Source organism: Acomys minous (genome assembly GCF_964271855.1).
Source record: "Acomys minous genome assembly, chromosome: 19".
NCBI classification, from domain to species: Eukaryota; Metazoa; Chordata; class Mammalia; order Rodentia; family Muridae; genus Acomys; species Acomys minous.
The window spans coordinates 8,738,344-8,751,074 of NC_140499.1; the positions used below are offsets into that span (position 1 = coordinate 8,738,344).

General features: G+C 45.5%; 1 protein-coding gene across 1 annotated transcript in view; it reads left to right on the forward strand.

Annotated features, from left to right (window-relative positions):
* The first annotated feature begins 6,080 nt into the window (after window positions 1-6,080).
* SLC2A2 (solute carrier family 2 member 2) overlaps window positions 6,081-12,731 on the forward strand; it is a 30,058-nt gene continuing 23,407 nt past the window's right edge. The window contains exons 1-2 of the mRNA XM_084769736.1: window positions 6,081-6,234; window positions 12,343-12,435. Coding sequence (XP_084625862.1) covers window positions 6,220-6,234; window positions 12,343-12,435 — 108 coding nt within the window. The 5' untranslated portion in view covers window positions 6,081-6,219. The remainder of the gene's footprint in view (window positions 6,235-12,342; window positions 12,436-12,731) is intronic.

Below are 12,731 nucleotides of genomic sequence, written 5' to 3' on the forward strand. Positions count from 1 at the left end.
ATGACTTTACAGGGCCTTATGCTTATGGTTTGTTAAAAAGAAAAGACACACAGAATGAATTGCAGGTGTAAAAGTAAATGGGAAACCAGAAGAGTTTTGAGAAACATGTATTAGAGAGGGAAAATGAGATGAAAATAAAGCCAGGTAAAAAGATCTCAGATGCCATGTCAAAAGCAAAATTCACATAAAGAAAAATCAGTAAATTAGATTTCATCAAAACTAAAACATTTTGCTCTGAGAACTCCCATTAAGGGGATGAAACTAAAGATTAGGAGAAAACATTTGTCAAACTACATATATATTCAGTAAAGGACTAGTGTCTAAAATGTGTAATGAACTGTCAGAACTCAATAGAAAACAAACATACGCCAGATAACAACAACAAAAGTCCAGTTAAACAATGAACAAAGTGGGGAAAGGCACACAGCATACACCAAACAAATAAATAGTTAAAAAAAAATCAAATGACCAAAGAAGATAGACAGATAGCAAGGAAAGGAAGGGGTATTCAGTACCGCTGCTTTCTGGAAAGTTCTAATCAAGGGACTGGAGAAGTGACTAGCAGTTAAGAGCACTGGCTTCCCTTTCAGAGGACACAGGTTCGGTTCTTAGAACCTACATGGTGGCCCACTACTGCCTGTCACTCCAGTCCTACCCCATCTCACAGCATCACTAGCCTCCATCCAAGGGCACCAGTTACGCATGGGATGCACAGAAGTACGTGCAGATAGAATACCCATACCTACAAAATAATAATATAATAGAAGTTAAAAATTATAATTAAAACAAAAATGAGGTATCACTACATGTTATTCAGAAAGGCTGAATTTTTTTAAATCAAATTTTAGTGATGCTGAGTAAATGAAAAAAATCATTCATATTTGCTAGGGAACAGTCCTACAATTTCTGGAAAAAAAAACAAACAAAAACAAAACAAAGACAAAAAACTAAGTATAAAACCAACATATAATTCATCAACTGCTTTTCTAGAAAAAAAGATGTATGTTTACGTACATAAAAGGTATTTTCTTCTTTTTTTTTCTTGGATTTTTTTGAGGAAAGGTTTCTTTGTGTATCCTTGGTTGTCTTGGACTCACTTTGTAGACCAGGCTGGCCTTGAACTCACAGAGATCCTCCTGCCTCTGCCTCCTGAGTGCCGGGATTACAGGTGTGAGCTACCTCGCCAGGCTAACAGGTATTTTCTAATGACGTATATAGCAGCTTTATTCTTTTAAAAAATATTTTAAAAGATTTCTTGCTTTATATTATGTATGTGAGTGCTCTGTTTTCATGCACACCAGAAGAGGGAATGATATTCCTTTACAGATGGTCACAAGTCACCATGTGGATGCTGGGAATTGAACTCAGGACCTTTGGAAGAGAGATCAGTGGTCTTAGCCACTGGGCCATCTCTCTAGCCCAGCGGGTTTATTCTTAACTGCCCACTACTGGGAACATTTCAGATATACACCAAAGACAATGCATCAGTAGCAGTATATCTATACAATGGTGTACTACGCACAAGGCCTGGATAAATCTTGAGGGAATGCTACTGAGTGGAAACATGGAACACAACAGATGATAATGATTAATTTGTATGACACCGTTCATCATAGGTGTACAGATTGTTCTAGATTGTCTTAATTAGGATTTTATTGCTGCAAAGAGACACCATGACCGCAGCAACTCTTATAAAGGAAATCATTTAATTAGGGCTGGCGTACAGATCTAGCCCAGTGTCATCATGGCGGGAAGCGTGGCAGCATGCAGGCAGACATGGTGCTGGAGGAGGAACCAAGTGCTGCATCTGGATCAGCCGGCAGCAGGAAATGAGCCACTAGACCTGGCTTGAGCTTCTGAGACCTCAAAGCCCAACCGCCAGTGACGCACTTCCTCCAAACAAGCCGCAGCTACTCCAACAAGGCCACACCTCCTAATTGTGTGCCTCCCTATGGGCCCACCGGGGAAGGAGGGCATTTATATTCAAAGCACCGTACAAATGCATCTGTGAAGGTGCCTTTAGATGAGATTTGCCTTTTCACTGGTAGATCTTGAGGGAATCACAATGTTCACTTACATTTCAAATCCTGCTCATGATGGTAAAACCATACAGTTGGAGAAGGTGATGATAGCTGTGATTTAGGAGTCCCTAAGTATAAGAGGAAAGTGGGTATGGCTACTGAAGACAGTCTGGAGGTCCTTGTGCTCAGAGGGGCGAACTGTACCCACTCGTGCTATGGCAATGGTCTTCCAAGACACTATCACTACAGGAACCAAGGCAACGTGCCCATAGGCTCTCCATGTTGTCTCTTAGAACTGAGTGCAGACGGACTCTTTTTCATGGGGCCCAGGAAGGAGTTCTGGGTTGCTGCTCCAGATTAAACCTCTAGCACCTCTGGCTGTAAAGAGTGTCCCGTTACCCCAGGTCAGCAAGTAAGAAAGTGACCTGTCATCTCCCACCCGCCCCCACGCCACCCCCATCCCAGTCTCCTAAAAGCATCACCCTTTTCTTTGTGCACCAAAATACACCTTGAGTTCGTTACTTCTCCTTCTCCTTGCCGGCTGCCAGAAGCAAGCGTGAAGGGTCACCATGCTCTTGGAATTTGCTTTTCCTCTTCTGCTGATGCTCCTACCCAGTCCACCCTTCACACAATAGACGGTATTATCTTTTTGTTCTATTTTGGAGTTGTTATTCTGGTTTGTTTGTTTGTTTGTTTGTTTTGTGTTTGTTTGTTTGTTTGTTTTGAGACAGGGCTTCATGTACCCTAAGTGTTCTGGAAGGCCCTAAGTAGATGAGGATGACTTTGAACCTCCCCCCCTTCTGCTTCCCAGATGCAGGGATGCAAATCTGTGCTACAACACTGGATATTCTGAGGTGCTGCCATCAGACTCAGCCAGGGCTTTGGGCACGCCAAGCATGCACTCTATCAGCCAGGCTGCATGCCAGCCACTAAAGGCCTGTGCTCTCTGGCGATTTCCCACAGCCCTTCATGTGAATTCAGCCCACTCCCCGTGGTCCATGAGGTCCTGCATATCCATGGCTGCCGTCTGTCTCCCCAGTACTGTAATAGACAAATTCGAGGCAGATGGCTGAACCTTGAGTAGGAAAGACAGCCTCGTGGTCAGACCTACCTCAAGCAGGCCTCTTAAGTCAAGGTACTGTGTGAGAGTCCCCTGCTTGGGCCAGGGGTGCCAGCTAGACCTGTGGAGACTTGCAAATAGGTTTCATGATGTGACCTAACTTGTAAAATCAGTCTCGACTGCCACATCAAGAAAGAGCAATTGGGCAAGAGGACCAGGGAGGCCAGGCAGGGGGACCTGACCGTCAGGACAAAGCTCTTCCCATGAAGAGTGTTCCCTCTTGGTTTACCTAAGTTTGCACCCACACCTTTTGCCCTTCCCTGCACCTGACTCAGTCAGAGAGGAATTCAACAGGCTTCTCTTACAGAGAAAAAAAAATTGCTCTCACTTTGCTAAAAGGAAAGATTAATAAAGGGAAGAAGGGGGGGGCAAGGTTGCCATTTACAATTCTTGGCGTTTCCTCTCTGAACTAACGATGTAACCCGGCGTGCTAACGATGTAACCTGGTGTACTAACGATGTAAGGATGTGACCGGAAAGGTTTAAAAGTATAAAGCTAGGTCTGGGGAGACCGCCTAGTGGATAAGAACATTTGCTCTGCAAACATCAAGGTCTGGACTCAATCCCTAGCTCCCGGGACTGGTTGTGCCTGCCTGCAACCTCAGCACAGGGCACTGATACTGGCAGATCCGGAGCAGAGCTGGTTTCGCTGTGCAGCAGAGCTCTCTGAAAGGTTCTGGGCACGTGATCCTGGGGCAAAGTGCAAAAAGCCAGGTTTCACTGCCAGACTTTATCCCACAGAAGCTCCTTTGCGAGCCCTGAAGCTACATTTGCAGCTCCTCGTCAGATCCCGGCTGTGGTCTGCGTTTAGGTGCCCAAATCAAAATCAACCTGCGCCTTTCGCTCCCTCCATCCTCAGCCTGCAGGGAGTTTTAGCCCACCCCCAGCTGGTGCATAGTCTAAATGAGTCACGCCTCCAATGGGATAGGAGTCGCATCCCTGGCTTCTGGCCACCTCTGGAGAGAAGCACAGTAGTCGCGGGACTCCCGGGCACAGTTTCGATGAAGACAAACGCCGCTTCTTCAAAGCAGACTTCAAAAAAACAAAGGTAGAAAAGCAACCCAGGGGAGCTGTCATCCCTGACCGACCGTGGCACAAGTGTGTTTTGTGCAGAGCCAAGTCCGTGGAAAACAGTTGCCAGGGATCTCCTCTCAGGATCATCCGTGGTGCTGCGGAGGACTGTAAGTGTACGCCTGCGCGCACCGCATTGCGTGGGGCGCTGGAAAGCCCGGTGCTAAAGCAGATCTCGCGACCTTTTTGACACCACCTACCTACTAAAGCCACCACACCGGGCACTCTGTGATGATTAAGCCAGTCAAGGCCTGAAAAGTGCTGAGCAGCTCTTGGCACTGAAAGAAACGCTATAAAGATTAATGCCACTGTTATTAGCACTGAGTGCGGGCCTTCTAAGACACTGTACGTTGTGTTCTCTCTTCAGTATAAAGTCCTGGCAAGCGAAGGTGACATGTTAGAGCATACCGTGCTGAGCTCCGCTGAAGTTTGGGCTTTGAGTTATTTGCTTCCTAAAACCGGGTGTTTCACATGTTGTCATCTTACAGAAGTGAGGGGCTGAAGAGAGAGCTCAGTGGGTAAGAGTACTTGCTGTGAAAGCAAGAGGACCTGGGTTCAAGTCCCCGACACACATCAATAAAATAAAATAAAATCTAGGCATAGTCTGGCAGTACCTATAGTCCCTGCACTGGAGGGAATCTGCTGGAACGTGCAGCTTTCAGATTCTCTGAGGCTATCTCAAATAATGATGGAGGGTGGTAGAGGAAGACACTTAACATCAACATCTGGCATCCACACAGAAGAGGACACACGCATGCGCATACATACCCTGGGTGTGCGGAAGAGAGAGAGAGAGAGAGAGAGAGAGAGAGAGAGAGAGAGAGAGAGAGAGAGAGAGAGAGAGAGAGAGAGAGAGAGAGAGAGAAGAAATAAGGAGAAGCGGGGGAAATGTGAGGCAAATTAAACCCAGTTTCCTCTCCACCTTCTTGTTCCTGTCCATATGCTCTTGCTTCTTCCATTCCCTCCGCTGGACTCTGTGGAACCCAGTAACCACAGCTGCCGGTCACGATGGAGCTACACAAACTTTGCTATGGCCTCTTGCCTCCATTACTTTCGGAGCAGATGTCACAGGTGGATCCTAGAAACAGCTTAAGGCATAGGCAGAGTTGACTGGGAACTCAAGGCTACTCCAAATGCACTCTCTCCCTAATCAGGGTCTCTCTATGTAACCAAGGCTAGCCTGCAACTCTTGTGTGATCCAGGGGCCTCCGGTTAACAGCCGTCTTGTGGCAGTCTCCCCAGAGTTAGCATTATAGATGTGCGCCATCACATCTGGCTCTGCAATGACGTCTTGAAATATACTGTACTGATAACAATAGAAAATGTGCCACTGCCATCTACTGAGAACTTTTTTGTGCCAAACACATCATGTTATCTCCTATAATCTCAACAAAATAGTATGAGTGCTATTATTTCTATTTTATCAGGTCAAAAACAAACAAACAAACAAACAAGAAGAAAAACCTAGGACACAGAAAAGTCAGAGTGATTCACTTGCTTAAGGTCACCCTCAGGAAAACGCTGTGATTCAAACCCCAGTGCAGACCCCTTCCCAGCCTCATTTCGGTAACATCACGTATGGCCACAGAGCCCGTCTGTAAGGACAAGCCCCACAGGGCTACATCTCTGCAGAGCAAATCACACTGCACCCTCTGCCCTCCAGTCTTGGTCTTCCCCACATCACAGCATACCTCGGCTTCTACAAAAGGCCCTATGGCCTCATCAGTCCCATTCCCACCTCACTTATCAGCCCTTAAAATGTGCTGGCCTCTGGTTTTTGTAACTTGTGCCCACATTTCCTTTCCTGGTTGGACACAGGCTTTCAAACTGCAGGTTCCTGAAGTAAGGGGAATATTGATTGGACTGCTCATGAATTCTAACCTTCTTAGCCGAGTTGCTGCTCCTCCTCCTCCTACAATGTATAACCAGCTGAGGACTCTGCCTGGTCAGCTACAAGTGCACATTCAGACCAGGACCTGGGTGAAGAGGACACCTCCACACACACACAATGGCAGGAGACAAGGTAACGCAGCCTTGGTTTTGAGGAGGGTGGGAATCTGTTCATGTTCATGAGCATATAATGCTGCTGGTGACCTGGATGCAGTTACCACAGACTCAAGCTGCCTCTTTACCTGGGCAAATGACTGGTCCATTTGGCTGCTAAACAGACCCGACTTCTTCAGCAATAGAAGTTTTAAGGACATTTGCTGCTTTTCAGTTCGTCTGCGTAACTTTCCCATGTGCCTCTGAACAGCCTGTTACTGAAGGAATGCGCTACTGCCCCCCAAGACCTAGGGCACGTTAACGGGAATCTAATCATGAAAGTGGATCTGGAGTGTTCAAAACTCCGTCCGAAAGACAAAAAGAGAGAGACAGTTTTAGACTAACAGACGAGACTTGACAGCACTGCTGCAGGTTACCTTAGACCACGGGAAGAGGAAAGGCCCGATGAAACACAATCTGGGGGATTGTGCCTTTCGGCTCACTCTTAGCTGATGCTAGCACACTCTGGGTTGCTACCATATGACAGTATTGCAGCCAGACAGGGAGATGCCTCAGTTCTGAAGGAGAGCTCCTGCTGAAGTCATTAGGAATGGGGTGACACAAGCAATCTGAAGCTTAGTTTTTAAATGGTTCAGCCAAAACAATGCACATTAAGAAACAAATGTGTTGACTGTTAAGTAATCATTGGTGAGTGAAGTGAGGGCCCTGCGGTTTTCACTGTTCTGGTATTTCAACGTCTCCGTCTCCGCAGATAGGATCCTTTTCCAAATAAAACCTTCAAATGGATGTCATTCTTGTGTGCTTTTGAGCTCTCCCCAATCCCTGCATATGATAACAGAATTTGAAAAACCCATACCCCTGTTGAGAGTGGGCCTCTTATGTATTGACCTGGTAAGGACTCTGCCGCTGTTCCTTCATGAGTGGCACCATGCGCTGGGGAATCAGCCAGGCTTGGGTGTGGGTTCTAATGCTGTGTGTGCTGCTGAGCTGTGATTAAATCAACTGAGCTTTGTGTTGTCTGTACTGTGCTAAAATAAGGACTCTTGGGATATGGTAGGGGCTATCGAGGCTTTATTTTAGTGACCTGTGAATGAAGTCATCTCTTCAGAGCTTGAGAGTAAGTAAAAGTCAACATGCAAGAGGCGTAGAGGGCAAATGTCTAAATGTTAGTTATGTATTTGTATAATGCACATTTCAATAATGACCGCAGAATCATGATTCTGTGAGTATATAGCTCAGGACAAAGCTGTAGTAAGGACAATTGTGGTGATGATTCATTAACGGTGGATATTACATTAGTAACTACAGGAACGGTGTGCAGATTCAGTAACTGTGGTAAGGCAGCAGCTGTATATGTACCTAGATGATGTTGTCAGAAGAAACACCCCCTGCTTAACAGCACCATCTCAGGGCACAGGCTCAGGCTTTGCTGAATTCCCTCCTGCAAGGACCACGAAGCTGCCTCATGAACAGAGACTGTGTGAGGATGTGAATCATTGGAGCTGGAAGGGTGACCAGTAGGTGGCGCCCCGGAAAGTTAGTGCCAGTCTGGACATGGCTCACAATGCACAGAAAACCCAAACAAAAACCAAAGTCTTTGAGTTCTCCTTTTCTTCCACTAAAATAATGGAGGTGCCAGACAAACATCTGTCACGTTTTAAATTCCTTTCAGTCTGAGAACTCTTTAGTATGAGAAGTATCTGGCCATTTTCAAAGTTGGATGTGAAATCACTTTTGGCCTGGCTTTTGGAAGCATATAGAGGCAAATCGTGTTTCTTAGTCAACCAGCCATCTCTGGAAAAATCTATTCTTTTATTTAGCAATGGTCATTTAAATGCTCCCTGCTGGGATATGTGCCTCAGTAGCGATGGCTAACTTTCCCTGAGCATGCATTCTCGGGCCACAGAGTGGAGATCACCTCACCTGCTCTCCATGCCATTTTGGATATTTGTAACAAGGTATAAAAAACTGATCAGTGGCTGCTGGATAAGACTAGCTCATGAGATGATGGTGATATGGATGAAATGCATTCGCTGTGTGCCCTCTACTTAAAGGAGACCACATTATTTATCTCTTTGCTTTTACATCTTATTTAAGGCGCCTGCAGATCAGTCACAGCATGCCAGGCTCATATTCCCACCTATCACCGGCTAGCACGGCCATTTCATAGGTAAAGGAATGAAGGCACAGGGACACTAGAGGCCATCGAGGACCCCTTCCTTGGTTTTCTGACGTTTGTAACTACTTGTCTCTGCCAATAGATGACATATGACCGCTAAGCCACAAAATAAACATTGCGTTTTGTTTCCCATTAAAGTCAGTTACCTCCTTATTCGGTTTACAATTTTTAGTGTGTGTGTGTTTGTGTGTGTGTGTCTGTGCACGTACTTCTGACACAGTGCGTGTGTGCACAGAAGATAATTTTCAGGAGTCAGGTTCTCACTTTCCACCATGTAGGACCCAGGAATTGCATGTGAGTTATCAAGCTTGGTGGCACCTGCGTTTAGCTGCTGAGCTGCTTCATTGGGCCTGCTCCCTTCCAGTCTGTCCCTCCACGTGTGTCTGCAGTATATTTTAAACTAGACATGGACATGGAAACCAGTTTCCCTAAGCAAAATTTCTTAAACTCCAAGTAAAAATTAGTTTTTAATTTCCAGCTTAGTGTTTAATGGCCCATGAAGAAGTTTAGGAAAAAAAAAAGACTTGAAGATTTTCTTCCACTTGCCTTCTGTACAAGCTTCTTCCATTTACACATTTCCCTGTGTGTGAATTGATGGATAACTGCAGGGTTTTTGGAGAACAGGCAAACCCTTTAGGGGCCCAAAGCCTGGGCTACATGAGAGCCCTCTGAGTTCTTGCTACTTTGATTAGCACTATCTACCTGCTGCCTGTGACGATCTCTTTATCATTAAGATGGGTGGATAGAGGTAGTTGGGACACTTCTGTGCTTAATAGTTTTTGTAAGATCTTCCTATCACAAACAAAACTTTCTCAGACTGAATACACAGCCATGCTATCTAGATGACTTTGCTCGGGTCTTGTGTCTGCTCAGGACCTTGACATGGAGAGAGACGTTTTTGCCTCACCCAGAGGCATTAAATCTACCATGGTGCATTCCTGAAAGTGAAGAACTTGCTGGTGTCTGAGGAAGCAATGTGACAAGGACATGAGCTGCCATTGTTGGCTGTGAAGACGGAGGAATAACATCTGTAGCCAATGAGCATGCCAGCCTCTGCAACTGAGAGGCCCTCAGTTCTCAGCAAGTAGCAAACTTTAGAGTCCAGCAGGAGGAAGTGAATTCAACAATCGACCCGAAGTTTTCTTCTACAGTTTCCAGGAAGTGTGCAGCCTGCTAACATTGATTTTAGTCGTCACAGACTCAGAGGAAGCCTCCAGCCCTGTAAGACAGATTGGGTTGCATTGTTTAAGCCACTGAGTTGGTAGGGACTTTTTATAGCATCAGTAGAAAATTAGTGCCAGGAATAAACACGATAAGCCATATAAAGGAGAAGCTAGGCACTCGGGAAGCACCCTTAGCGTTGGGCTCTAGAGCTGTGTTTGTGCTGCCCCTCACATCAGTGTCCACACTACTATGATGGAAAGGGTGTTAGAGCCCAGCACCCCCTACCCCACTTGGTCCTCGCTGCTGAGGCTAACTACTTCCTGTAAACAAGGAAATCCTGATCCTTGGAAATGCTTGAGGGGGCGATGACTTGGGGATAAACCACTCACCCAGGAAAGGAAACCCCATTTTAGCTTTTATTTTATTTTCTGAGTTATAGATGTCACTACATTTTAGAAAGTCTTTCAAACCCTTGTATAAGCCCATACATTATATGACAATTATTCAGTATGTCTGTAGAAATTCTTATGTGTAAATATGTGTACATTCTTCACTTGAAATAATGCATAATATATGTAACATGAGTGCACATATGTATATTTGGGAGTGAGAAAGAGAGGGAGAGAAGGGGCGGAGAATGAACAACTCTGCACGTGTTCTGCAGTCCTTTCAGGGAATAAAGTTGCTGACAGAACCAGCATACATAAAGGCCACCTAACCCTAGTAAAAAGAAGAGAGCTGTGGAGTCCAGATACCTAAGTGAGATCCTGAGCCAATAGAAGGACTTGGGGGCGGGGCTGGAGGGCTCTAAGAGCTGCATATGTACTAAGTCCCCAGTGGGGCTTTGCTCCAGCATCAGTGGCCAAGAACGTCCAGGGTCCCTAGGAAGGCTGTGATACTTTGTTGATAGTAACACTGATCTGGAGGTTCATTAGAGAATTGGGGTCTGGGATAATTATTTATTCTTTATGCAGAGATTTAGAATCTCATAATTCCAGAAAACAAACAGAGAGCCTATATTGGGAAATAGGCAGAGTCACTTAGGGCAAAACCAACCAACCAAGCAAACAAGGAAACAAAATCCATGCTGATGTGACTTATTTATTCACCCATCAAAATACCTGTCGTATCCTCTGCTTTTCGGTTGAAATTTTAAACTATATGATGACACATACAACATTTCCCTATAAAATATCTTAACAGTATCATTTTAAGAATATTCCTTTTACCTCCACTTTTCTAGCCCTATGTTTTTTGTCAAAAGATTCACATTTTTATTTATTTTTCAAAGACTCATTTATGTACAAGTCAAATAGCATTTGTGTGTGAGTCCTTTTAAAAACATGAATGAGCTAGAACTGCAGCTTACAGGCAGAGCTTTTCCCTAGCATGCATAAGGCACCGGGACTGATGCCTAGCACTGTAAGAAAAAAAAATCAATGAATCAATCATATAATTAATCACTTAGTAAGGTTTACAGTTTCACTTACCATTTAAAAACACTTCAGGCTAGGCATAGTACTCCGTTCCTTTAACTCCAGCACTCTGGAGGCAGAGGCAGGAGGATCTCTGTAAGTCTGAGGCCAGCCTGGTCTACGTTATTTGTTCCAAGGTATCCAGGGCTGTACAGTAAGGCCTTGTCTCAGCAACCACTAAAGCAAACAACAGCAAAGGTCAACACATTTGTTCACGTTATCCTTTTGAGTTGTTGCATAGCGTGTTGTACGTATCTGACGTGTATCATGATATGAGTGAGTCTATTTGACCATCCCTGCTGAATGGCACTTGGGTTCTTTCTGCGAGTGGCTGTTCTAAGCTGCCTGACCTGTGCATCCATGTGCTTCCCGCCAGCTGGCTGAATGAGTGGCTGTGAGCCAAATGCTCGGCCGTTAGTGTAGCTTCCTCAAGTTGGAGGGAAAGCAATGTAGCTTAGCTCACAACGCTATGCTCGGTCCTGGGGCATCCCGGATGGTGTTCCTGCCTTGATGCGGTACAGATAACGATAAAGGTGATGACTCTCGGCTGCTTTTGTAGTGTGGAGCTGTCTAGAAAGCTCCCATCTCTTACTAACACGGCTGCACGACTGTTTCTGGGCTGGCAGTTCTTTCTCCCTCTAACATGGGGCTGAAGTGTTCAGCTGAGATGAATGAAGGCATGCGTCTGTCCCCTAGCAGGCCATAAACTGGGCACGGTGGTGCATGCCTGTAGTTCTAGCAGTCTGGAGGTGAAGACGGAGATCAGAAGTTCAAGGTCATCCTCAGCTGCAGACCCGGGAATTCAGAACCTGCCTGGTCTACGATGTCTTCCTGTCTTGTCTACCTCTCTGTGCTCCTCTTCTCTCTCTCTCTCTCTCTCTGTGTGTGTGTGTGTGTGTGTGTGTGTGTGTGTGTGTGTATGTGTGTGTGTGTGTGTGTGTGCATGTGTGTATGTGTGTGTGTGTGTGTGTGTGTGTGTGGTATGTGTGTGTGTCTGTGTGTGTCTGTGTGTGTGTGTGTGTACATGCCAAGTGTATAAGAAACAAAGAGAATGTTAAGTTTGTACCCTAGAAAAGCCATCCTACTGAGTTTTGTTTGTTTGTTTGTTTTGTGAGTTATTTTTTTCTTTAGGTTTTAGCAATATAAGGAAAAGGGTGACCAGCTTTCACAGTCCCCTTACACACAACCCCTTTGCTGTGGAGCACAGGGCTACTGTGAATGGCTGTGGGAGGGAAAGACGTCCATGCTGTGCAGACGGGAGGTGGGGCGCCAGGAATGGGGCTTCCCAGCTTTGTTTTTCATCCCTCAGATCACTGGGACCTTGGCTTTCACCGTCTTCACAGCTGTGCTGGGCTCCTTCCAGTTTGGATATGACATTGGCGTGATCAATGCACCTCAAGAGGCAAGTGAAATGCATACAGTTCTTTGGGTTCTGTCATTTCCTCCTGCCCAGAGTATCGTCTGTTCCTCACACACTGAGATAATCTGTCCACATGGGAGACATGCAGTGATCCCAGGCCACCAGGTACAATGTGCATTGATTGGCCTTGACTCATGGGTTAACAACCTTGTAAGTCAAAAAAAAAAAAAAAAGAAAGAAAGAAACACAGTGCATAATGTTTTATCTCTGACACTGCTGCTGTCTGAGCTCAGAAAAAATGCTAACTCAATACCCCCTGCTCAGGAAGTCTAAAGGAA